Raw genomic sequence first — 24,863 nt, forward strand, 5'->3', positions numbered from 1 at the left:
ACACTTCCATTGGCTCCGCGGCGCGCACTGCCCGCCCCGTGCCGACACCCATTAGCCACCTACTCTGAGCCTCGCCTCTGGCCCTCCCCATTGGCTCCCCGCCCGCCCCGCCCCCGGCGGCGCCCAGGTGTGGGCGGGGCTCCGGGGAGCTGAGGGGCGGACAGAACCCGGGTCCACGCACGCCCCAAGTCGGAAAACAACACGGAAGCGCGTCCCAGACCGCGGTCGCAGGCGGCGCGTGGGGCAGGTGCCTGGCCGCGCTCCACGACTGACTTCCGCAGAAGCCGCCCAGTCTGATGAGTCTCCCGCCTAGGGAGGGGGCGCCGGCCTGGGACCCCGCGAGCCCGGCCTGCGCCCAGAGGAGCCGCGGGGCCAGAACCGCCCCTCCCCCGGCCTGATGGGCCCGCGTCGGAACGCACAGGGGTCGGGGGCTCTTAGCGGGAGGGAGTGGAGCTGGTTGGCCGCTGCTCCTCTCTGGCTGCTGCCAGGCTGACAATCCTGGTGGGTGAGGGGGCCGCCCAGAGGTTGCCTGGGACAAAGGCCCTGAACTCTTTGTCTGAGGTTCCTTCCCCCCACCCTTTCCTGCCCTCAGTGGGGCCCAATGCCTGCCCAAGCTGTGGACACGCTCCTGCACCAGGCCAGTCCTGCTCTCCTGCCAGGAGACCCCAAGCCAGCGCGGCAGCCAGGGCCCCTCGTAGCCTCAATGCTATCTGTGTGGCCCAGCAGCAAGGGCATCCAGAGCCTGTACTCGCCCAATCAGACTGGGCCATGGGCGGGGTGGGGGTGGGGGTGGGGGTGGGGGGGTCCTCCCTCCCGCCACAAGCCCTACCAAGAGCAAAAGCTGAAAGTCTGAATGAATGAATGGTGAAGGAATGAAGGTGGGGTGGGGGTGGGGCAACTACTGGAGGGCATGAGTCTTACGGGTCAGGTCTGGGGCCTCACTTTTGTCCAGGGGCGCGGGTGAGGGGACCATTGTCATTGTTATATAAGTGTCCCCAGGCCTCCCTGCAGTGGCTCAAGTGGTGGAGGTGGATGCGGGGAGGGGAAGGGGAGGCTTCTCTCTTGGTCAGGTAAATGGGCACCAGCCGCTATGGGCACAGAGGCCGTAGGAAGAACTCAGGAGGGGCTCCACTGCTGGTTAGAGCTCAGCAAGCCCCTCCGCCAGGTTCTCGGAGCTCTCACCTGCCTCCTTTCCCTCCTCCCCAGTCAGCTCAGGCCCCACTGAGGGCCACATTCTCACGAAGGCCGTCCTGTTGGCCTGTGGACACACTCACAGGGCAGCAATGCCCCCAATACCCACTGATCACCATGGTCAGGCTGGGGAGGGACGGTGGGAACCTGCCCCAGGGTCGGTTGGAGGTGTTGGGCTGAGCTGGGGACCATGGCAGGCCCTGCTGGTCACTCTGTGTCCCCTGGGCCTGCGGAGGTTAGCTGGGCAGTAGCTCAGCCTCTCACAGCTTCTCCTTCAGGCTGGACAAGGAGGGGGCCCAGGGTCCACTCAGGGCCCCGGTCTGGGGTCTCCCTGGAGGCTCCTGGTAACAAACGGCCCCTCCCCTTCTGGGTGCTGGTATCCATGGCAACACTGTAGAGCCTTTCTCTCCCCAGGCCTGCTTGGATTTCAGGCCTCAGGTGAGTGTTGGCAGGAGGGCCCTGGGTCTGAGGGGGACAGGGACATCACCGGCAAAGGACTAGCACCTTTGGGGACACTTGCACTAGGCTGGGGGGCAGAACTGCAGGTCCTGGAGGGCGAGGGTGACAGGGGGGAGATGACAGAGAATGTGTGAACACCCAAGTGACATGGTGCCAGGGGTGGGGGTGACCTGCTGCCCTGGCCTGGTCAGAAACACGCAGGTGTGGACACCCACGTGACTGGCAGTGTGCTGTCCTGTGGGGCAGACACACACACACACACCCCTTCTTGGAGAGTGACGCCCTGTGAACCAGTGGTGCCATCTTGGGGCTGCCATACACACGCACGTGCGCTGGTCATGTAAGGAGAGCCCTGCAGGGGTGCCCACACACGGGACCCAGGGCAGCCCTACCATCCCTCCTCTCAGCTCCCTCAACAACATCAAGAATGGCCCCTGAGTCTTGTCAGGAGGCTGAAGATGCCGAGGAAGAGGCTTTCCCATCCCTGGTGGACCGAGAACTGTTCAGTGGCCACGTGGGGCCTCCAGCCAGCACCTCTGCCGACCCTGGGGCTCCCGCGTGCCCTCAGGACACCAAGCCCAGCTCCACCAGGATGGTCTCCTCCGTCAGCCCGCAGTAAGGAGGGGAGCGGGGAGGTCAGCCGCTTGGACCAGGCCAGCCAGAGAGCAGGGCCTGATCAAGCGGCAGGAGCACTGGCCTTTCAGGTCTGCCCCGGAGTCCCTGGACCCCCGCACCCTGCGGCTGCTGTGGAGGCAGCGAGAACTGGAGATCCAGGCCCTGCGGTGGGCGATCGAGAACCACCGGGAGGCCCGACACTGCCGTATCCTGCAGGAAGTGGCTGGGCTTCCAGCCGAGAGGTCAGCGGCATACTGCTGGTCCCCCGCCAGCCCAGTCCCCGTCCCGACCCTAACTCCGAGTTTATGTCTGACTCCAAAGTCCACTGCCAAGACCGCAGCCCTGACCCTGGCCCTGACCTTTGCCTCTAGCCCCAGTCCTTACCTGGCCCTGATCCCCCACCCCAGCCCTGAAGAGGTTAATATACTGTAAAGCCACCCAGACCCTAATCCCCAACATGTCCGTGGTTGCTGAACCCAACCTAGACGCCACCTCCAGCCCAGACCTCTTCAGGGCCTGACCTGGCCTGGCCCAGTTGCACTCTGTGCCCTCAGGCCCCTAATGACAGTGAAGAGGAGCCCCTCCTTCTCTCCATGGCTGCCGACCCAGAGGTGGGGGCTGCTGAGATTGCCCTTTCCCCCAGGAGCTCGCGCAGTCGGAAGTTCTTGCAAAACCAGGTCCAAAGGCTGACTCTGGAGTTGGAAGGGCAGAAGGAACAGGCCCAGCTGGTGAGGGGCAGGTGGGGGCAGGGAGCGGGGTGCGGGACCCAAGCCGGGGTGAGGATGGGGGGCCAGGCAGGGGTGTCTGCAGAAGGCCCCGCCCACCTCTGGGCCCTCCCCGAGCAGGAGAAGGCACACCTGGAGGAGCGGCTGCTGCAGACCGGAAACACGCTGCGGCAGCTGGAGGCCGAGTTGCAGGCCTTCCAGAGGTCCTGCCTCCTGCAGCTGGCCCGCTCCTCCTGGGTGGGCCGCATGCTGCGGTCTTCCACGGGCAGTGTGGAGGTGAGCCTGGCCCCTGGGCCCCGGCCCCCACAAGCCCGCCCTCCTTGGTCTTCCCTCCGACAGCTAGCATGTCCCCTTGAGACTGGCGCTTCTGCTGGGGGTCCCTGGGCTGCCTGGGAGGCCTGCCCCCCTCAGGCTGCCTCTGGAACCAGGACCGAGGCCTGGGACAGGGAGGAGCTACAAGCCCTGTAGTCCCGCCACCTGATACTTAGCAAGTGTGTGCCTCAGGTACTGGGGAGGTCAGAGGGGAGAGTGACCTTGGGCAGAGAGGAGTGCTTCCCCCAGCCTGCTGCCCCTTTTGCAGGTGGTGACGGCAGAGACCCTGATGGACCCCAGTGACCTCTCTGAGAACGATCGGTCCCCCACTGCTGGGGAGGTAAGCGAGGCCCTCCAGGTGTGTTCTTGGCTCTGCGGTCCTGCGGGAGGGTCAGGTCATGTGCTTGTTGCCCCCTGGCCAGGGTTTCCGGCTGGAGGATGTGGACTGGAACAGCATCGCCCACCGGTACCCCAGCCTCTTCACCGACCTCGAGTCCAGCTCGGATCAAAAGTAACTGCGCTGGGTGGGGACTCCCTAGGGGTGACGGGAGGGGAGGGCTTGCCTTGGTTGGTATGGACCAAACTCCAAGTTCCACCCCTTAGTGTCCCTGGACAGGTCACTTAGAAGGGAAAGGGCTCTGGGGCCATCTCTGTCCAGCCATGAGCCCTTTGTCCAGGCTGGATCCCAGGGACTGGGGCCACAACTTGGTGTGCCCTGCCCTCCTTATGGAGGTTGGATGGGGGCAGGGCTGGGGTCCAGGAGCGGAAGCCACGGGCAGCGCGCAGATCTTGACCTGCAGGCACCCCCGGGCCCCGCCGCTCCCGGAGCTCCCACCGGCCACACAGCCTGACCAGTGGAACTCAGAGCCGTACTGCTGGCAGAGGGAGCATCGTCTCAAGAGCGTCGAGTGGAGCTCCCTGCCCCTGGCGGGCGCCAGCAGCTCCGGGGGCACCGACTCCGAGTCCAGCAGCTGCCTGCTGGCTGCACGCTATCACATGCAGAAAGTGACAGGGGACCCTCTCCAGGCGCCAGGCCACACTGCTGAGCAGACGGGGGCACAGGCGCAGAGCCTCAGCGGGGACAGTCGAGCAACATGGGAAGGTGGAGTGGGGCGGGTCTCCCCTGGTTTCTCCCCCCTCCCAGCCCCGCAGGACTGTGACCTCTGCCCAAAGTCCTAAAGGATGTCCCCCACCCTCTGGGCTTTCACAGTAGCCCAGTTGGAGGCAGCTGGGGCCTTTCCAGCCACATCCCTAGGGGTTAAGGTGGTCTTAGAGGACTGCTGCCACTGCCTTTGTGCTCTGGCTTGAATCCACTTCCCCCCACCCCCCAGCAAGTGCTGCCAGGCACTCCTCTGCTTCCCTCAGCCACCTGGGTCCAGCCACCTCTCCTGTCTGGGATCTGACCCTTGCCTGGTGCTGCTCCTCTCCCACGTGGAACCGCAGGGCGCTGTGGGCCAGGTCTGGCCTCACAGGAGATGTCCCCAGTGGACGCTGCATATTGGGGTTCCCCTCCTGGACAGGCCGCCTCTCCCTGGATCTCCGGAAAACCCACTCGGACAGGCAGGGCAGCAATGGCCAGGAGGCTGAGTCCTGTGCGGATCCCCACCCCCGGCATTCCGGGCGCTGTCCAAGGTGAGGAGGGGAGCCAGCCCCGAGCGCAGGGGCAGGAGCAGGTCTCCTAGCGGGACCACGGTGGGAGGGGCCCGAACGTCTCGGCACAGCGCCCCTGCCCGCGCTCCCGCCCCAGCCCCGCGGGCTCCTGCCTGAAGATCGTGGCGGTGAGCCGCCGCCGGAGGTTCGTGCGCATCCTCAACCAGTCGCTGGAGGAGACGGCCGACCTGGGTGGCTTCGTGCTGCAGCAGCTGGTGCGCGACTTCCCCGTGTGCATGTACCGCTTCCCGCCCAGCACGCTGCTGGAGCCAAGGCACCACATCACGGTGCGCCCTGCTCCCCGCGCCCCTCGCGGCCCCGCCCCGGCCCCGCCCCGCCGCCGGCCCCTCACCCCTCACCCGCCGCCGACGCCGTCCCCAGGTGTGGGGCGAGGCGCCCGGCAGCACCAAGCGGCAGCCACCCTCCTCCTTGGGCCAGGAGCCCGTCCACTTCCACTCCAGCCGGGGCTGCGTGACCCTCCTCCTGAACCCCCAAGGCGAGGTCAGTGCGGGTCCCAGCGGGGGTGGTGGGAAGGGCTGGCTTTGCGGGGTGGAGGTGACCACCGTGTCCCCCACGGCCCCGCAGGTCCTCAGCGAGCACCAGGCCGCGCACTGCGTGACCCCCGTGTGTAGCATCTTCTCCGACAACACCGACTTGTCCATCGACCGTTTCCCGCTCTCAGAGGCCCGGCCCGGTGCCGACCTCGCGGAGCAGCAGCCCCTGCCTCGACTCCCGCGCAAGGGTCGGGTGCAGGAGGCCCGGGCCGGGCGCCGGAGGCCGGGGTGGGGACCTCGGCTCCCTCAGTCCGTACCTCCTCCCCAGGCCCAGACTCGACAAAGACCCCAGACCCCCTGCTAGGACTGTCCCCCACCTCCCCAGGGCCCGCCCTTGCCAGGACCACCCTCCAGCTATTCAGGACTCCCCTCAGGTCCTCCACCTCCCCTGGCCCCGTCCCCTCCGGAACCACCCCTTCCCGCGGACAGGCTCTGTCTCTCACGACCCCCCTCACCGCCCTTCCCCCCAGGACGCGGGTCCAGTTGCCCCGCCTGAGCACCACCAGCAAGCTCCTCCGCCAGCGAGAGGTGCCAGCGCGGCCCGAGGGCGCCGCCGAGACCCACCCAGAGCTCCTGCCCGCCAGCCCCATCCCCATCCCCGGTGAGTGCGCAGCAGGGAGGGACGTGGAGGGAGGGGCGGACAGCGAGAAGGAGGCGGCCGGCCGACCCCACCCCCTCACTGTCCCGCGCAGAGGCAGGGCTGGGCCTCGAGGACTGCCACGCTAGGAAGGAACTCAAGGTCCGGGTGAGTGCTGGCGCGGGCGTCCGGGCAGCCCCCGCCCCCGCCCCCGCCCTGCGGCCTCTCAGGCTCCGCCCCCCCAGGTGCGCCGGAAGAGCGTGGACCGCGGCTGTCCGATGGTGGCGCTGTCGGTGCAGAGCACGGCCGAGAGCAGGTTCGGCTTCCGCTTCCTCAGCTGCCCGCCCATCACTGCGGACTCGCGCTGGCCGGTGTAGGGCCGGGCAGGGCGGCGGCACCGGCGCCTGTGCTCCCGCGTCCCCACGACTGTGGCTGCGGGGCGGGGCGGGGAGAAAGCGCCGGAGGCAGGCGGTGCCAGCTGCATAGTTTATTGAACCAACGCCGCCTACCAAGTAAACCGCATTTCTGTACACCTGACAGTCGAAAATGATTCGCGAAAATGATTCGCTTGGTTTCCGGGTATCCGGCCCCAAGAGGAGGGAGCTGGCCACCCCATCCCCGCGCGGGGAACCCCACAAGTCCACCAGGGATGGGAGGCGTGGTCGCACCCTGGTTGGCCTAGGGCAAGCGCCTCTGCTCGGGACCCGGCAGCCCAAGGGTGGCTCAGAGCCCGGGGGCAGCTGGAGGGCTGGCCAGGGGATGGACAGGGCCCAGCTCCAGCCTGGGCGCAGTCCGCTCTCTTCCAGGCCTGCTCCTCCTGGGAAGGCCAGGCCACACGGAAGAGGTGGGCAGCTGGGCCAGCGGGGGCGAGTTGGACCATCCTATCCTGGGCTCTCCCTCTTCCCACCCTTGGTGGTCCCAACTCCTAACTTCCCTCTACCAAGAGGGTCCTCTCCTGTACCGGGCTCACTTCCCACCCCCCAACACACCCGCCCAGGTGCTCTGGGTTCTGTGAGGCCAGAGTTCACACGGGGGCTCCCACGATCGCCCTGGGGCCCTTGCCTACTGCCCAGGCCAGCCTGGCAGTGGGTAGTGGTGTACACTAGGGGTGGGGTTGGGCTGGGGTCATGAGGTTCAGGTGCGGCATGCACCGGAGGCTGGGGGTCTGGCTGCTGGATCTGGTGCTGGCTTTGGGCCTGGACAGCCTTCGGCTCGAGGGCTGGGGCCTGAGGCCACCTCTAGGGCTCTCAGAGCAGTCACTGCAGCCAGCCCCTGACCCAGGCCAGGCCCCAGACTACCCAGGGCTCTGAGGCGACGCCCCCGGAACTGCAGATCTGTGGACCCCCAGGAGCTGCTGCCCCTGTCAGATGGCATGAGGGACTTGGGAGGAGAGGGGGTCAGGTTGTAGCCCAAGGTCCTGGAAGGCTCTGGAAAAGAAGGAAAGAGACAGCACGTCAGACAAGGGCCCCCAAGGAGTCACTTGGGGCGGTCACCATGGGCAGGGCTGCAGTGTCCACTGTGGCTCCTCCCCTTAGCCCTTCACCCCCCCCCAAGGCAGCACCCCACTGCCCCACTTCCTGTGCTCCCCAGGGAAGCTGTGGCCCCTCGGCCCTGTGACCTCTGACCTTTGCTTGAGCTGGACCCACCTCTGGGGAAATCTGGGCTCTGGCTTTGGGTCACTGGGTCCCGTCCCCCAGGGCATGCTCACAGGCTGGTGGCCCTGGGGCAGTTCCCAAATCTCCCCTATAGAGCGAGGCCCTGGCACCCACCTGAGGGCAGGCTGGGTGGGTGTGTCCGTGGTCACCCAGAGCCCACCCGGACCCGGACTGGAGTAGGAGGTCCTGGCACCCCTTTGTCCCTCACTGGCTGTCACCCCTCCAGCCACTCCTCCTGGCTGCCTGCCTGCTCCCCCTCCACCTTTCCACCCCTCCTGGCTGTCTCATGGCCCACCTTCCCCAGCCCCTCCCCACAGGCCGCAGCCGGCACAGGAAGTGCAGAGCTTTGACCTGCCCTGTCCCTGCTCCATCCTGGCTTCCTTGATGCGCACCCGTCCCCAATGCCACGCCACCCCGGAGGGTCATTGGGCCAATCTTGCAGCCTACACTCCTGTGGCCCCTGCTTACAACGCCCCCTCCCCAGGTTTGCCCACCCAGCTGTCCTGCCAGTCGGTTCAGACCCTTCCTCCAGGAAGCCTCCCTGGGGCCTGCTGGGTGAGGGGTCTCTCTGCCTCACAGGCCCTGCATTTGCTCCTCTCAGCCATGGTCACTCTGAAGCCAGTGTCCCTGAGGGAGGGCCTCGCCTGGCTTAATTCTGTGTCGCGAGCCCAGCATAGGCCCTGTCTGCAGAGGAAGGGCAGTCCCCCTCCCCACCTTGGTCTCCTGCCCATCTGGTGGCCTTGCTCCCTTTGCTGGCCTTGTGCCATGCTCCCCTCGGGACTTCTGGTGGGCCTGTCCTGCTTGTTGCTCCTGGCCCCTCATCGCCCCCACCCTGGGGCCACTTGCTCTTTCATTCAGGACCCCCTGGCCTGTGCTCACACTGCCCTTCTCCGGAGGGCCTTCGCTCTCTCTCTCATCCAGCCCTGGTGGCCACACGGTCCCATGGGCTCAGGGGAGGGGGACTTGGGGTTGGAACCCCTTGGTTGTGAGACCCCACCCCCAAGAGAGGACCTCCCTGTCCCACCCATCTCAGAGCCTGGCTGAGGAGGGGGCAGAGCCGGTCTGAGCCGGTGTGCGCGGTCACGCCGGTACCTGGGGCCAGGCTCGGGGGGCTGGGGCGAGTCTTGGGCCCAGCCTTGTCCTGCTCTTCTTCAGGGCCCCCCTGTGGGCCCCCAGGGGCGGCAGCCCCCTCCTCCCGGGACTCCAGGCACCTACTGGGGAGGGGACTGGGGTGCGGGGAAGGGGAGAGGCTGCAGCCCTGCCCCTCCTTTGGAGCCAATCCCAAATGAGTGTGACTCTGGGCTGGTCCCCCAGCCTTGGGCTCCCATGACCAGCCCCTCCAGCCACCCAGAGGACCAGCGACCACTCAGCCAAGGCAGGTCCCAGCCATAAGCCCCCGCCGGTCGGGACACACAGGGTGGCAGGGCCAGGGTGGGGGGCATGGAGCACCCACCGCAGGCGCAGCTCCCTCAAGGCCGGAAGCCCGGCCGAGGCCAGGAGGTGGCGGCTGTCTGCAGGGTCAGGCCCTGGGGCGGAGGCCCGGGTGGCCAGGTCTTCCGGCCCGGGAGGCGGCAGCCTCTCTGGGTGTGCCCCAGCCTGGGGAGGGAGGGGCTGGTTCAGGGGCACGGTCTTCGGGGGGGTGCTGGGGCAGGCGCGTCAGGCCGGGGCACGGCCTGCTGGGGGGAGCAGGCTGTACCTGGCACTGGTGCCGACGCTCCTGCAGGCCTTTGGTGGGGTTTCCACAGAGGACCCGGCCGGCACCTGAAGAAGAGGGTGCGGCTGGGCCTAGTTTGGGACTGAGGGGCTACAGGGCAGCTTCACGCCGAGGTGGGTCGCCTACCGTGGGTGAGGCTGCTGGCGTCGTCCTCTGGGGCTGGGCCCTGGGGAAGAAGGCCTTCAGGCAGGGGGCCCCCGGGGACCAGCAGGGAGCGGGGCCAGGGCCTGGGGGCCCTGCGCTGGGTCTCAGGTGAGCATAGCTCGGGGCTGAGTCTCCAAACGGGGGATCCGTGGGGACGACCTGCACAACAGTCAAAATCAGAGGTCATCACGGCCCACGCCAGCCGGCCACCCAGGAGCCCCCCAGCTGAAGCCTGTCCACGGAGCAGGGCCCCCCACCACCCAGCATCTGTGTGCCCGAGGCCCAGCGCCACCAGGGGGCAGGTTTGGCCCTCCTTTCCCCTTGAGGATGGTTGGGGAGGCCCCCACCAGGGTTGCTCACAGGGAGGGTGTCCTGGCCTGGGGGTGGGTGTGCAGGGCTCTGGGGACGGGGCAGGCGGGGGTGGGGTGGGGTGGGGTGGTGGTTCGAGGCTGAGAAGCGACACGAGGCAGCTCTCCGTCTCTGAGAGACTTGTGGGCGGGGCCAGGGGTGGGGGGGTGGAGCCCTCTCCTGGGGCAGCCCCAGCCCGAGGCCCCTGGACGGCTTCCGTCTGTACCCAGCCCGGGGAGCAGACTGTCCAGGACGCTGCCCTCCTTGATGGCCTCCTTCACCATGAGCCAGTCGTGGTCCAGCTTCCGGGAGGTCGGCAGGCGTGTGTGTGTGGCCGGCAACTCATCCAAGACCTGCAGCTGGGGGATGAGCTTCCTGACCTCTGCCCGGTAGTTGTAGCCCTGGGGCACCTGCGGTGGGGGTGGCAGGCCTGCGTCCGGTGGGCCCGTCAGGCCAGCATCGCCCTGTAGCCGCTGCCCCCAGACCTGCTGGGGGGCAGTGCAGGGGAGCTGGGGGTCGGGGATGCCATCTCTCTCTGCCCAGGCTGCCAGGCCAGCCAGGGTCACTCTGGGACAGCAGGGACTGCAGGGGCCCTGGGCTCTTACCCACGCATGATCTCACTCTCTGGGCTCACTGCCAGGGTCCAGGGGTGCCCTCTGGCCTGCGGAGCTGCCCTGAACTCAGAGCTCCGGCCCAGTGGGCAGCCGCTGTGCACGGGCACCATGAGTAGCTGGGCAGGCGTGTGAGCTCTGGGTGTTCACGGGCAGTGCGGGGGTGTGTGCAGCTGCGGGCGGTGTGCACAGGCCCCCGGCTTACGAGCAGCGCTGCAGGGGGTGGGGCTGCCTCTGAACGGGGCCTGCACGGGTGTGTGTATGTGAGCGTGTGTGCTTGTGTACACGACTCTTAAGTGGAGACTGTACAGAACACACGTGGTTCCCCATGGCGTGTGCACAGACCTCTTGGGGTGTACGCGTGGCCCTTCGGAGTCCGGTCCTGGCCCAGGAGGACGAGCTGGCAGCCGCCGGGCCTCCAGCAACATGGGAATGAGCTCCCAGTGAAGAAGCCCCCGGCAACAAGCGGGCGTGCCCTAGGCCTGTGCCCTAGGATACCCTGCGACCCGGCCGGCATTCAGGTGGGCAAAGCAGTGCCTGGGCCGAGAGGCTGGAGCTACAGAGCGCCTCCCCGCCCGGTGCCCACCTGGTGGGCGGGGCCGGGGCCGGGCCGCAGGCATAGCGGGTTGCCCTCCAGGGTGAGCGAGGCCAGCCGCGGGCACAGCTGCAGGTAGCACAGCTGCCCCGGGTCCTCCACGCAGTTGCTCTCCAGGTCCAGCACCTCCAGCTGCTCAAGCAGGCACAGCGGGCTCAGGTCCGAGACGTCGTTGTAGGAAAGGTAGAGTTCCTGGGGGGCACGAGGGGGCTCAGTCAGGGCCCCTGGGCCCCCTGCACTCCCCAGAGCGCCGCAGACCCACCTTCAGGGCTGGGAAGGAGCCGATGCCATCCAGGTCAGCCAGGCCGCAGCGAGCCAGCCACAGCACCTGCAGGCGGCCCAGGGAGGTGCCCAGGTCCCTGCAGAGGGTAGGGTTGGCTGGTCAGTGCTGTCCTGGGGCGGAGGGTCGTGTCTCGGTGGCCGTGAAGGCCCTGTGCCACGCCTCCTGCCCAGCCGCCACCCACATCTGGCTGTCTCCAGGGGCAGGGACAGTTGTGACTGGCTTGGGTGGCCTCCAGGCTGAGGAAGGGGCTCCAGAGCCCCCGGCCCCCTGTCTTCCCTCCTGGCTGCAGCCACCTGTCTTGGGCACCTTATCCAACCCCTGCAGGGTCCGGGCCTGGCCACGGGAGCTGCCCTCGTGCTAGACGGCCGCTGCCCGCTGCAGTGGGTGTGGGCGAGATGTCCCCTCCCCAGCGGGGTCAGCCGGGGTGTCCTCCCTCCTTCTTTCCCCCCGGCCTCTTTTGTGGATGATTTCCCTGTGTCACAGCCCCTCCCCTTGCCCCCACCTGGGACTTGTTTGTGCCACCCTCCCTTGGCGGCCGCTCCCCTGCCAGTGGGCAGGCCGGGGCTCTCCCATCTGCCCCCAACCTCAGTGGGCCCCACCTCTGCCCGCGGGGTCCTCTCAGCCTGGGTGACCCTCGTCTCCTGTCCGGGCACCGGCCCACTGTTGCACATCCTTTCCATCAGCTTCTGGGATGTTCCCTTTTGTATTTTCTCTCCTCGCGGTCTCTGCTCTCATATCTGGAGCTCAGCCTCTCACGTGTGGTCTCAGAAGGAGCTTGTTCTCATCCCTTCTCTCTCCCATTTCCATCTCTTTGCCTTTCCTCTGCTTTCTGGGAGATTCTCTTGTCTTCCAACAATGCTGGTAACATTTTTTGTCAGCCCTCATGCATTTAATTCCCAAGCGCCCTTCGTTGTTCTCTGATCTTATTTCATGGCATTCTGTTCTTGTTTTGAGGGTGCAAAGAAGCCACGTCTTCTTCTGTGTCTCTCAGAACATTCACTGAAGGTGCCTGGACGTTTTACTCCCCTCCTGGCATTGTCTGCTTCCTCTGGGGTCCTGTGGGTTTGTCCTGACTTTTCCCTTTCATGCTGGGGGTATTGCTATATTCCTAATTATACTATTAATAGCTTCTTGGGCATTCAGATTGGGAGTGAGGGTCTGAAATGCTGCCTGGAAGTGCTGACTCACTGGAGACGCTGAGGTGAGGGGCTTCCCTGCGGTGATGAGGTGGTGCACGTTGGTCCTTGCTGGCCGCCCTGCCCTCCCTGCCCCGGCTCCAGCAGCTCTGGTCTCCCCATGGTCCTGAATCGCACCTGCACTGTGGCACCCCGGGTCTTGGCATCTGCTCTTCCTCCTGCTTTGGGGGCTCTGCCTGCTCCCCTGGTCCACGTGAAGCCGCCTCCTCACCTCTGAGGTGTTCCTGGCCTGCCTCACCTTTCTGCATCGCTGGGGCCCATCTTCCGGTTCACAAATTCCCCTTCGGTTACGTCTCATCCACCGATTAACCTGTGTGTTGCGTTTTTTGTTTTTTTTTTTAAAAGGTTAGAGTTTATTTTGTTGCCTAGATTCTATTTTTTTTAAATTAATTAATTTATTTTTGGCTGTGTTGGGTCTTCGTTTCTGTGCGAGGGCTTTCTCTAGTTGCGGCAAGTTGGGGCCACTCTTCATCGCGGTGCGCGGGCCTCTCACTATTGCGGCCTCTCTTGTTGCGGAGCACAGGCTCCAGACGCGCAGGCTCAGTAGTTGTGGCTCACGGGCCTAGTTGCTCCGCGGCATGTGGGATCTTCCCAGACCAGGGCTCGAACCCGTGTCCCCTGCATTGACAGGCAGATTCTCAACCACTGCGCCACCAGGGAAGCCCTGTATGTTGCGTTTTTTAAGTTTTGGTCTGTTACCGTAATCTCCACCTTTAGTTACAGAGATTCCATGTTTCTCCCCCGTCTATTGCCTTCAATGCATTTTCCAATCATCTTTTAATTGGCTGAAATTTGCGTCTCATGATTCCTTCAAGAGGGGCTAATCAAACTATTTTCCTTAATCTCTTACTCATTCCAAAAATGTTGGCTGGGTATGAAATTCTTGATTCATACCGTCTTTCTGCTGGGCTGTGTAGACATCATTCTACTCTCTTCTGGCTTTGAGTGTTTCTATGGAGAAGTCTGAGGAAAACTTCCCTTTTTTTCTCTTCTTAAAGGAAGACTTGATCTCTTTCCTTGGCTGCCCCCAGTATGATCTGTGTCTTGAAGTCCAGGAACTTTATTAGGATATGTCTCAGGGTTGGCAATTCAGTTTCAGTTTTTTATTTCAATCTGTAGATGAAAGTTTTCTTTTATGTCTGACAAGTTTTCTTTATTCTTTAAACATCTGTTAGGTTCTACTGTTTCTCTTCACTTCTGCAAAGATTACAATTCTGCATATGCCAAGCCTCTGCTAGCTGCCCTCCAGGATTTTTTTATTTTTTATTTTATTTTTAAAATTAATTAATTAATTTATTTATTTTTGGCTGCATTGGGTCTTCGTTGCTGCGTGCGGGCTTTTCTCTAGTTGCGGTGAGCGGGGGCTTCTCTGTTGCGGTGCATGGGCTTCTCATTGCGGTGGTTTCTCTTGTTGTGGAGCACGGGTTTTAGGCGCATGAGCTTCAGTAGTTGCAGCATGTGGGCTCAGTAGTTGTGGCTCGCGGCTCTAGAGTGCAGGCTTAGTAGTTGTGGTGCACGGGCTTAGTTGCTCCGCGCCACGTGGGATCTTCCCGGACCAGGGCTCGAACCCGTGTCTCCTGCATTGGCAGGCGGATTCTTAACCACTGCACCACCAGAGAAGCCCTAGAAAGTTAGATCTTTAAATATATTTATCAAAAAACTGGAAGGAGTAGAATAATTAAGCTAAGCATTCAGCTCAAGGAGCCGGAAAAAGAACAACAGCAAATAACAAAAGAACACGAAGGAAAGATGTAATCAAGATTAGAATAGAACCAGTAATAACTAGAAAAACCATAGAGAAGATTAACAGAGCCCAGTGCTGATTCTTTAAAAACTTAATAGACAATCCTCTGGCAGGACTGATCAAGGATGAACAGAGGGACAATGCAAATAAATGTATGGAACTTAAAAAGAGGAATAATTATGGCTCTAGCAGCAATTTAAAACAACAAAAACCATTATGAACAAACTATATACCAACATTCTTGAAAACTAGACAAAGCTGGTGCCAAAAGAAAGAAAACTAGACTAATAACCACTAAAGAAATTAAACAGTGATTAACACCCCTCCCCCCACCCCCGCCAAGTCCCTGGATCTGGATCAGCTTTAAAAGTAAGATCTATCATGGAATAGACAATCTCTATCTTCCACAATAATTTCTTGTACAGGAAGTTTCAAAAAATTAAGCAGTTGAAGAGAACAATAAAAGGGAGGGCCCCGTCTGAGTCAGTCCTTGATTCCAGGACCAGAGAAGTACAAACTGGGGAATTAAAGCACTATCACTCATGAAGACTATGTGAAAATTGCAAAGCAAATATTATTTTAACGTTACAGTGATTTAAAAATAACTCATCAAGTAGTGTTACTGCAGGAATGTAAGGATGAACTACCATCACAAAATCTGTCAGTGGAATCCAGGGCATAAATAGACTAAAGGAGAAATATCATTTTATGATCATGTCAATAGATGCAGAGGAACCCAGACACATACCCGTTAAGATCGGGAACAAACCAAGGATGCCTGCTACTGTCATTGCCGCTGTCTAACATCGTACTGGCTGGTAGATCCTGGCCAAAGCAATAAGACAAGAAAAAGGAGCAGGAGGATTTGAGTGAAAGATAGCACTCGTAACTTGCTGATAACATCACCATCAATACAGAAACCCATCTGAATTAACAAATTATTTGAATTAATAGGAGAGTTTGGCAATAATGTTAAATACAAAACAAAGGTACACTATTGCCAGAGGTAATAGACCCATTTATAAAAATCAATTGTTTTATTGATTTAAAAAACCTATTCTAGGAAATCCAAAAAAGAGGGCATTTATGTATACATATAGCTGATTCACTTTGCTGTACAGTAGAAACTAACACAATATTGTAAAGCAACTATACTCCAATAAAAGTTAATAAAATAAAAATTTTAAAAATCTATTCTAAATCAGCATAGTGTTTCTCTAAATTTGCAACAATCAAACAGAATACAGCAGAATCAGGACCTCATCCATGATTATAAAAATACTATAAGTATGTGGGAATTAATTCAGTTCTGGTTTCAGGGAGCCCTGCCTTCAGAGGAGGCTGGTGTCCTGCCCTGTCCCAAGTGGCAGCGGGGTGCACAGGTGGGGGTCCTGGTTAGCCCACTCCAATCATAATTCCAATGCCTTGCTAGTGGTTAGTGTAAGAGAGTGTATACATGATACAGTTCTGGCCAAAGAAACACAGAAGAATGCTGGGAACCTTCTTGTTCTTACTGATGGACACAGGAGGGCACATTTCCTGTTATGGGATGAATTGCATCCTCCCCCCACCCCCAAATTCATATGTTGGAGTCCTAACCTCCAGGACCTCAGAATGTGACCTGATACGGAAACAGGGTCTCTGAAGATGTAATTGGTGGAGATGAGGTGGGCCCTAATCCAATATGACTGGTGTCCTTACAAAAAGGGGAAATTTGGATCTGGACACAGGGAGAAGAAGGCCACGTGAGCTGAAGGCAGAGACTGGGGTGATGAGTCTACAAGCCAAGGAACGTCAAAGGTGGCCAGCAAACCCCCAGGAGTGAGGAGTGAGCTGGGTTCTCCCTCTGCCTCAGAAGGAGATACACCTTGATCTTGACTCATGGCCTCCAGACCTGAGGGGGTCAGTTTCTGCTGTTCAAGACACCTGGTTCGTGGTGCTTTGTTCAGCAACCCTAGAAGACTAGCTACCACACTCCCTCAGCCCACCAACGTGGCTGCAGCAGCCCCAGGCATGGGGATGGGGGCCACATCCTGAGGGGCCACCGGCTGAGTGAGCCACCACTGGGCTCCTTGTGTGCCCTCAGAGACAGGGATTCTCACCTGTTCTGTTCCCTGACATATCCTCTGTGCTTAGAACAGGGTTTGGCCCGTGGTCCTTAGGCACTTAAGGGATAAACAATTTCTCACTGCTCAGGCCGGTTGGATGCAGGTTTCTGTAACTTGCAGCTGAAAGCGTTCTAACCTATAAACTTTACAGAAGAAGTTTAAAGACTCTATTAAAAACATTAAAGCACACATGAATGGAGAGCTATACCATATTCATGGATGTATATAACGTAAAAATTAACCCAAATGAGCATGTGACTTTTTAAAATTCCAAAACAAAACAAAACAAAATCCTGAACGATTAGGGTGTGTGAAACCCAGCAAACTGATCGTAAAACTCAAATGCAAGAATAAGTGTTTAGGAATAGCTAGGTCAGTTTGGAAAAAGGAAAACTAAGATGAGGGTAACATGTTACAGATTAACACAAAGCCGCGCCAATAAAGACTGTGACGATGGAGTGCTCCTCACTCCGCCAGCGTGTCTGCGTGGGCCTGGGGTAGACGATGCTGGGAAAATCGACTCACCAGGTGGTGCTAAACAGAACTGGGTCCCCATCTCATACCAGCAGTGGAAGCAACCTCGCAGATAAGTAGCATTAAAGACCCGAAAGTGAAAAGTGAGACCATAAGTGAATAGAAGAAAAAGTAGAATATCTCCAAGACCTTGGGGTGTGGACAAACCTCCTAAAAAACACCCACAACACCAGCCAGAACTGATGAACTGGAACAAATCAAAATGAGGGGTTTCTGCTTAAGTGAAAGCCACCATGGTCTGAGTTCACGGGAGGAGGAAGGGTGGAGAGTCTTCAGGGGACACACACACGATTAAGGTGTAGCGAGAACTGTCCCTTCAATCATTTTAATGATCTCCAAGTTAGTTGTTGAGTTTCAGAGATTGTTACTGTGGTTTCCCCACACAGTGGTCCTGGTGAAGGATGCTCTTGTCGGATGCTGGCTGGCCTGGAAATCAGCCCCATCTGTCCTCACGTCAGTGACACTTTCAGGGGCTGAATTCTCTCTCAGCTTCGGATGAAGTGACAGCCATCACATGAAAATTACTTTCCAGTCCTCATAACACTGCCTGAGCTTTTAATGTCTTGACTATCTCTGTCATCAGCTAAGCTGTAATACTACTTCACTGCACTGTCATATTGAATTAGTTTCCTTTTACAAATATTTGTTTACTATCACTCCGTGGAGATTTGCAAACAACATTTGGCCAGGTTTCAGGATTCGCTAACAGACAACTTAAAAATTCCTTACATTTTTCACTGTCGTTTTCAAGGAACAGAACACATGTTTTATATAAATCATGATTTAATTTTTTCTTGGAATTGATTTTTTTTTTGAAATCAAATATTTTGTTTTGTTACAAATGGTAACAAATATTTAATTTTATACCTTCCACTTCTCTTTGTAGTTTCCATCCTTTATTTCATGTTTTCTATATATTTTATTGTTCTTTGAGCTAATTTGTAAGCCTTAATAATGAAGGAGTAAATATGATTTTTTTTGTCTTTGTTAACTTAAAGTATTGACGTCGCTGTCAGAATATTGCTGAACCATGTATCAGTACTAAAGGCAATTCCGAGAGCCCGCTTTCCGGACCCTTCCTTGCAGGCCCAGGAGCCACGCAGGAGCCATGGAAGCTGGCATCTGCCTGCTTGTCCCTGCCCACAGGGGCCACGCGGCCTCTGATCTTCTTTGCTTCCACTTCTAGGATTTCAGGTGTTTTTCAAATTCTTTTTGATGTTTATTTGACAAACAGCAGTACAAATAGGAAAAATCGTGCAAGGCTGCTTAATGAATACCTTTATCATCTTCCCTGGAAATGACTGGATACTTACAGCCCATTTAAAACATCAGGAGAACTTTCTAGAATTGGGACTGGCCTCCCGCTGCCCCAGGACGGCTGTCTGGCCGCATAAAACCAGCAGGGTTGGGCTTCCCTTGTGGGGCAGTGGTTAGGAATCCGCCTGCCAATGCAGGGGACGCGGGTTCGAGCCCTGGTCCGGGAGAATCCCACATGCCGCAGAGCAACTAAGCCCGTGCGCCACAACTACTGAGCCTGCGCTCTAGAGCCTGCGAGCCACAGCTGCTGAGCCCGCGTGCCACAACTACTGAGGCCCACGCGCCTAGAGCCCATGCTCCGAAACACGAGAAGCCACCGCAATGAGAAGCCCGCGCACCGCAATGAAAAGTAGCCCCCACTCGCCACAACTAGAGAAAGCCCGCGCACAGCAACGAAGACCCAACACAGCCAAAATTAAATAAATAAATAAATTTATAAAAAAAAAAAGACCCAAAAAAAAATCCCAGCAGGGTTTTCCTGACACCCATTTTGTTCAAACACCCAATAAACTCTGATATTACTTCAGCTTTGTTCTTTCCAGCCCGACGAAGTAAGCAAAAACCTTAATCTGTCCTGAGTTTTGCATTTTGTCTTTTAAGCTATTAAGATGCTGCTGTGTTTCACGTGGGGCCTGAGGCCCGGCTGGTCAGCAGCGGCCGTGCTCCTCTGCTCGTCTCGCTGGGCTGATGGGGGCCGGCTCAACCCCCAGCTACGGCCCCACCAGCACGGGGACACAGCCCTGGGCTGTGGTGAAGGGTGTGGGGACGCCCCAAATCCAGAGGCTGGTTGGTGATGAGCCGCCCAGGCTCGCGGGTTGGGGGTCCTCTGCCAAAGGTCAGTGGGCGCCTTACGGGCACCACAGGGAGGTCCCTGGAGACCTCGTCAGCCACAAAACCTGGCGTGGCCAGCCCGACCCTGACTGCAGGCTCCGGGTGGCTGGCGTCACCCTCAGCGGGGCCTCCCGCTGACCAGGGGTGGGCGACGTGACCAGGGGTGGGCGTTAGGGCCGGGAGCCGGAGATAGTGGGATGCCCAGGACCCCACCCAGGCCGGCAGCACGCCCTCCCCTGTGACCACTGCGGGGGGTGGACACTCACCTCAGGGAGCCCAGGCAGCTGCCGTTCAGCTTCAGCTGGCTGAGGTTGGGCAGGTGCAGCCCTGTGGGGCCGCAGGAAGAGAGGTCAGCGCAGGCCCTGCCACCCTTTGCACCTTCAGAGGCGTCAGCGCCCCTCGGCCCCTGCTGCCCGACGGCTGCTCTGAGGCCCAGGGGCAGCCTTGGGGCCACATGCTGATGTCTGAGGCCCGGCTCGAATGACACAGGCCAGCAGGGGAGGGTGCAGGAGGCACCCCGTGGGGGCAGAGGCACACGGAAGGCCACGGGGCCACGGGACTCTGTGGGGAGGGGAGCCTGGCTGGCGCGGGTCTCGCCCACAGGCCGCCTCCCACGGGGAACTGTGTGCACGCCCAGACCACACACTGGGCTCCAGAGCACGGCCCCCCCAGCCAGTGTCCCGTGCTCTCAGGGCCCCGGGAGAGGGTTCTCAGTCCCTGGAGAGTGAGGTGCAGGGCAGGTCTGTGGGTGCAGTGGTCCAAAGACCAGAGCCTGGTGGGCAAGGCCCGAGCAGGCCGAGCCTTCAAGCACGGCCTGGCCGTGATGGTGGCGGGTGTGCATGGGGAGGGGCTCTCACCAAAGTTCCCCAGGCTGTTCTCGTGGGTGTTGACACACAGCTCCAGCACGCTCACCAGTCGGAGGTCATCCACCTGGGCCAGGGCCTGCTGCAGGGGTCGGTGGGGAGTCAGCCCTGAGAGCTGGACAGTAGTCACACACACCCCGCCCCGCCCCCCAGTGAAACTCCTGCTTTTGGCTGCAAGGCTGGAGCAGGTGGCAGGCATTTCCCTGCCTCATCCATGTTGACTGCGGCCACGATTGGCTCCAGCTGGACGATAAGTGTGATGTGACAGGAGTGGAGATTGTGATCCTGTGTGGCTAGAGAAGGGCGTGCCCTGAGGTGCGCTGGTGTCCTAACGAGACCCATGGAACAGATCCAGTGCAGCTCGGGGCCTGAAGCCCAGCTCTGCTCAGCACGGCCGAGCCCCAGCCTCCTTCAAACCCATGGACGGTACACTTGCACTGTAAGCTGTTGAGTTTGGTGGTTGTTTGTTACGTAGCATCACTATAGCAATAGCTGACTCATACAAAACTTGGGACTGAGGTGCAGCTCCAATAGTTACCATAACAAAGATGATGAAACGATGTGACACTGGATGGGAACTGGTGGGGGGCGGGTGACGTGAGTGTTACTGAAGCTGGAAAGATGGAGACCCAGGTCATGTGACAATGGAATTTTTGGTAAAAGGGTCTCCTGTAGTAACCTGGATGGCAGAAGACGCGCACAATGAACCTGTGACGGGGGTGGAGAGGTGCCAGGCAATTGTGGGCAGAGTAAGGTGGCCACAGTTCACTGCATTTGATGAGGTTTTACAGAAGGCAGAGTTCAGAGCTGGTGGAGAGAGCCCAGGGGTCCTGGAACTCGTGGCTTGGAAAATAAAATGGCTTCTCAGCTCAAACCAGTAAAAGAAAAAACGAAGAAGGGCTTGGAGTTAGGATGACTCAGTAAGACTCAGCCTCAGGGAGAAAGCAGTTGCCACATGCTGGCGACACGCAGGAGGGTCTGGGAGGACAGAGGCCTGAGACCCCCGGTTCCAGCGACCAAGGGAAATGCTTCAGCAGCCATGCTTTGGCACGGTGGGCACTGGACTCAAATACGTTAGGAAGCAAGGGTGGTCCTGGGGTGCTTGGGCCGCGCTCACGCAGGCAGGCTCTCTCCCCAGCCAGGAGCTGGGTGGGGGAGGGGGAGGTCCCAGGGTGGACGGAGTGGCTCTTATCAAGGCGTGTCCCCAGCACCCAGCCCATGCAGCAGCGGGGGCCGGCGGCCTGACCTGACGGGTCCACGCTGGACCAGGACCCTGGGTGCTGCGGGCGCCGCAGGCCTGGCTGGAGGGCGGACACACAGGGGCTGCTGGGGGGTGTGGGGAGGGGGCCGGCGGGAGTGTCCTGTCCACCTGCAGTGACCAGACCTCGTGGACCCTTCTCCGAGTTGGTCAGGAAAGTGCGTGGGGGCCTCAGGCAGCCAGGCTTCCTTCTGCTGAGTGTTGGTGGGTGCGTCACCCCAGGGTCTCCAAGGGTCCCTCACCTGGGTGCAAGTGTTTGTGCGGGCCGGAGGGGTGCTGCGGAGCGCCTGGCCCTTAGCGTGGCCAATGATGGGCGAGGCGCATGGCCAGCAAGGGAAGGGGTCCGGTCACCAGGAGGTGCAGGGCTGCTCTCTGGGGTCACTGGGCAGGAACCTGCAGTCGAGAGGGCTCTGCAGAACCTGCTGGGCCCCAGGGTGGGAGTGGGGGAGCGGCTGCCACCGCACCCCAGGTTTGGGAGAAAGGCTTCAACAACTGCGCCAGATGAGGTCAGTGGGACCCCAGGATGCCCCGCCCTGCAGTCGCCTGCGCCCTCCTCTGCCCGCGGTTCCCTAAGTCTGTGCGCCACACGTTTGGATGGGCTGTCACCCTGTTTCCCACAGGAAAGAGGGGCCTTCTCTCTGGTTCACGGAGGGGTCCCTGGAGCCCAGAGCACTGTAGGGGCTCAGCAAAGCTGTGGATGGGCCTGGCTCGGGCCCTTCTGCGGCCTGAATGCCTGGGGGACGTCTGTGTCACCAAGCACCTGGGGTCGGCCCAAGGGTAGAGCAGGCGCAGGGGCCCCAGCGGGCCGAGGGACTCTGTCAGCCACGCGGGCCCCTGTCAGCCACGCGGGCCCCTGCGGCCGAGCCCAGCCCCCCGGCACTCACCAGTCGGGCAGGTGACAGGTGCTCCTCCACCAGCCGCTCGCTGCGGCTGCCCCCTCGGCTGCCCGGGGCCTTGCTCTGGGGGCGGGGGTTGTGCTGGCTCTGCCAGCTCAGCTCCCGCACTCGGACACTGGCTCTGCTTGGCCAAGGCCCATGGGCTCTGTCCCAGGCCTGGTCCATTCACATCCAACCTGCTGGGTGTAGGCAGAGGGCAAAGCTGATCAGCCTCTGCCCTTCCTCTGATCCACAACCCAGCCGAGACCCTGTGCAGCCCTTGATGTATCCACGCACACAGCAAGCCCCCGGAGCCCACCTCTGGCCCGGAGAAGGCTGTCGTGGTGAAGCCCCAGCCTGCCCGGGGGCCTTGCCGTCTCCTCCCTCAGCCTGGGCTCACACCCCCGGCCTGGGCAGGCCGCCCTCCCTGTGTTTCTGCCCATGCTTCAGGGTCCATGCGGGGTGCCAGCTCCGGCCTACCCTCTGAGGCCCCATGTAGGCCAGGGAGCGGGGCTGCCTCCAGGTCCCGTTCACCCATTTGCTGCTGTAATCAGCAGCAAGCCTCTGCCTCAGGGCCTGTGCTGTGTGTCCTTCTCCACCTGATGGTCTCTGACCCTGGGGGGCTCAGGACCAGGGTCTCAGGCACTCCCCCCCACCCCTGTGCCCACTGAGACCCCCTCACCTGGAGGCAGATGCTTTTTCCCACCGTGGGTCAAACATCTGGGCAAGAGGGCAGCATGTGGCCCCAGGCAGCACCTGCGAGAGAGACAGTCAGGTTGGCCTCCTGGTCAGGTCACCATGCTCGAGGGACCTGGGACAGGCTGGGCCAAGGTCACAGGGCCCAGAAGCGAGCAGGTGCAGAGGTGTGGGGCTGTCAGCCTGGGGCCTGGCCCTTAGGTCCTTTCAACCATCCTGATGGGGCACCTGGCCCGGCTGACTGGGAAGACAGCCATATGGGTGACCGACGCTAGGGTCTCTCTGGGTCCATCCAATGCAAATGCTTGGTCTTCATTCAAATCCCCACTTACCTCCATCCCCAACTCCACCCTCTCCAAAAGGGGTCCCCGGCCTGTTGCTCTGGACCATCCCCTGTGGGCTGGCCTCCCAGGCACCCTGTCCCTCTTGGGTGTTACCCCCAGGCCCACAGGAGGTGGTCCACCTGCACCAGGCTCACCTGGCATTGCTCCTTAAAGACACAGATGCCTGTGCCTGGTCCCAGACCCTGGAATCATCTCTGAGGGTAGAGCCAGAAGTCTGTATGGAAATCCTGGCTTCTTCCCTCCACCTTGGATCAGGGCCTCGCCGACCTCCACCCCTGTGCTCCCTCCCGACCTTCTCGGACTTACTACCTGATAAGACCGACCCCCTTCTACAGCCCTCGGTTCAGCTGAGTGAGTGCCTTGCCTGAGACAGCGTGAGCTCTGTGTGGGCAGGACACTCACCTGCCATGTCCAGTGTGCAGAACAGGGGCTCAAGAATATCCCCCCCAAAATCAGTGAATGTGGCAGATGCAGCTTCTGGCCAGTGTTCTTGTCTATCACCTCCTGTGGATGGTCAAGATTCATCCTCCCCGGGGCGGGGGTGGTCAGCTAGCCTTTGACAGAGAGGGTGGGAGGGAGTGCTGGGCCTTGGGACAAGCTGCCCGGGCTCCACATGCCCTCGTCTGGAAAGTGACCACACACCAAGGACCCAAGGAGGTGAAGGCCATGCAGGGGAGCCTCAGGAAGAGCCTCATGGAATTTCTGGCCAGGATTTCTTTCCAAAAGTTCCACTACTGCCTGCCTTTCTCCAGCTGGTGAAAGGCCCTAAGCCTCAAAGGAGGACCCCAGCACCAGGCCCCCTAGGAAGACGCTGCCCCTGCCTACCCCAGGGCTGCCAGCCTTGGGCTCTGGGAAAGGGATAGGCTGGCCAGGCTGTGGCCTGGGACGCCAGTGGGACACCCTCTTCCCTCGGTGCTTGAGAACAGCTGACCTGAGGTCCTGCCCATGGCTAGGCCCAGAGTATGGGTCCAGATTAGCCAAAGGTCTTGGGGTCCAAGGAGCAGGGCCTGGGTTGGAGGCTGAGGTTCCCATTGAGACACTATCTCTTCTCATCTACTCACTGGCCTGGACCCGTCCACACTGTTCATGGCCCTGATCCCATCCTGCCCTGCCACTCTGTGAGCCCCCGAAGTTGGAAATGTGGTGGCTTTTCTCTCTCCACGGCCCAGACTAACACCAGCTCCTGGCCGGGCTCATCACCTCTCTGGGTCCCCTCCACCTGCTATCCCTTCTGAGGATAGGGCCTCTCCCCTCCTAGGTCCCTATCATGGAAACTCCCAGAGTGGGTCCCTAAGCAGGGCTTGGGGTCCCTCCTGTCCCGGTGACCGCGAGACCCTCAGCAGGGCCAGGGGTTGTGGGATGGGTCCCCAGGGGACCAGATCTGACAATTGGGGCATCACTGGGACCTCACTGTCTTTCTGCTCCATCCCCGGCCTCAGTTTCCCCCCCGACACGGGAGGAGACAGCGAGGCCTGCGGCCCCGGACCCAAAGGCGCTCTCGGCTCTCACCTGAGGGGTCGGCCCCGGTGCCCCAGCCCCGGGGGCTTGGTCCCGGGCGCCCTCCTTCGCCGGGCGCTCTCTTCGACTTGGGGTTGTTCTTCCGGCCGCGGGGTTGAGGGGCCTGGGCGCCAAGGCAACGGGGGCGGGGCCTCCGCTGAATCTGC

General features: G+C 60.4%; 3 protein-coding genes across 12 annotated transcripts in view; 2 read left to right on the forward strand and 1 right to left on the reverse strand.

The window, feature by feature from the left end:
* The window catches only part of RNH1 (ribonuclease/angiogenin inhibitor 1), an 84,221-nt gene that overhangs the window by 32,208 nt on the left and 27,150 nt on the right, over window positions 1–24,863 (forward strand). The window lies entirely within an intron of this gene.
* Window positions 173–6,615, forward strand: LMNTD2 (lamin tail domain containing 2). Of its 9 annotated transcripts, none has more exons than XM_061202352.1 (15): window positions 173–501; window positions 1,606–1,629; window positions 2,058–2,265; window positions 2,355–2,507; window positions 2,909–2,993; window positions 3,111–3,266; window positions 3,571–3,642; window positions 3,725–3,813; window positions 4,103–4,404; window positions 4,823–4,934; window positions 5,050–5,239; window positions 5,334–5,453; window positions 5,538–5,734; window positions 5,977–6,107; window positions 6,199–6,615. In XM_061202352.1, exons 3-15 carry the CDS (start codon window positions 2,078–2,080, stop codon window positions 6,567–6,569), a joined length of 2,166 nt encoding a protein of 721 aa, XP_061058335.1. In that variant the 5' UTR covers window positions 173–501; window positions 1,606–1,629; window positions 2,058–2,077; the 3' UTR covers window positions 6,570–6,615. The 9 variants fall into 9 exon arrangements, with proteins under 9 accessions (XP_061058335.1, XP_061058339.1, XP_061058340.1 ...); XM_061202356.1 differs by lacking the exon at window positions 173–501 and having other exon boundaries at window positions 972–1,629; window positions 6,199–6,251; window positions 6,329–6,615; XM_061202357.1 differs by lacking the exon at window positions 173–501 and having other exon boundaries at window positions 972–1,629; window positions 6,199–6,245; window positions 6,329–6,615.
* LRRC56 (leucine rich repeat containing 56) lies at window positions 6,478–24,803 on the reverse strand. Of its 2 annotated transcripts, none has more exons than XM_061202373.1 (14): window positions 24,709–24,803; window positions 23,602–23,753; window positions 22,842–22,915; window positions 22,169–22,359; window positions 20,021–20,105; window positions 19,430–19,490; window positions 11,413–11,509; window positions 11,142–11,342; window positions 10,171–10,354; window positions 9,579–9,755; window positions 9,435–9,499; window positions 9,192–9,334; window positions 8,831–8,964; window positions 6,478–7,510 (listed from the first exon to the last, which is right to left on the reverse strand). In XM_061202373.1, exons 4-14 carry the CDS (start codon window positions 22,343–22,345, stop codon window positions 7,218–7,220), a joined length of 1,617 nt encoding a protein of 538 aa, XP_061058356.1. In that variant the 5' UTR covers window positions 22,346–22,359; window positions 22,842–22,915; window positions 23,602–23,753; window positions 24,709–24,803; the 3' UTR covers window positions 6,478–7,217. The 2 variants fall into 2 exon arrangements, with proteins under 2 accessions (XP_061058356.1, XP_061058355.1); XM_061202372.1 differs by having other exon boundaries at window positions 6,479–7,510; window positions 20,021–20,108.

Source organism: Eubalaena glacialis, chromosome 10 (genome assembly GCF_028564815.1).
Source record: "Eubalaena glacialis isolate mEubGla1 chromosome 10, mEubGla1.1.hap2.+ XY, whole genome shotgun sequence".
Lineage (NCBI taxonomy): Eukaryota > Metazoa > Chordata > Mammalia > Artiodactyla > Balaenidae > Eubalaena > Eubalaena glacialis.

Coding starts and splice junctions, on each gene's coding strand:
- LMNTD2 (XM_061202352.1), top strand. CDS start 2,078: ATGGCCCCTGAGTCTTGTCAGGAGGCTGAAGATGCCGAGGAAGAGGCT. Junction 2,508..2,908: donor GCTGGGCTTCCAGCCGAGAG/GTCAGCGGCATA, acceptor CCTTTCCCCCAG/GAGCTCGCGCAGTCGGAAGT. Junction 3,814..4,102: donor GAGTCCAGCTCGGATCAAAA/GTAACTGCGCTG, acceptor CTTGACCTGCAG/GCACCCCCGGGCCCCGCCGC.
- LRRC56 (XM_061202372.1), bottom strand. CDS start 22,345: ATGGACCAGGCCTGGGACAGAGCCCATGGGCCTTGGCCAAGCAGAGCC. Junction 11,510..19,429: donor AGCTGCCTGGGCTCCCTGAG/GTGAGTGTCCAC, acceptor TACCCTCTGCAG/GGACCTGGGCACCTCCCTGG. Junction 8,965..9,191: donor TTGAGGGAGCTGCGCCTGCG/GTGGGTGCTCCA, acceptor CCCGCACCCCAG/TCCCCTCCCCAGTAGGTGCC.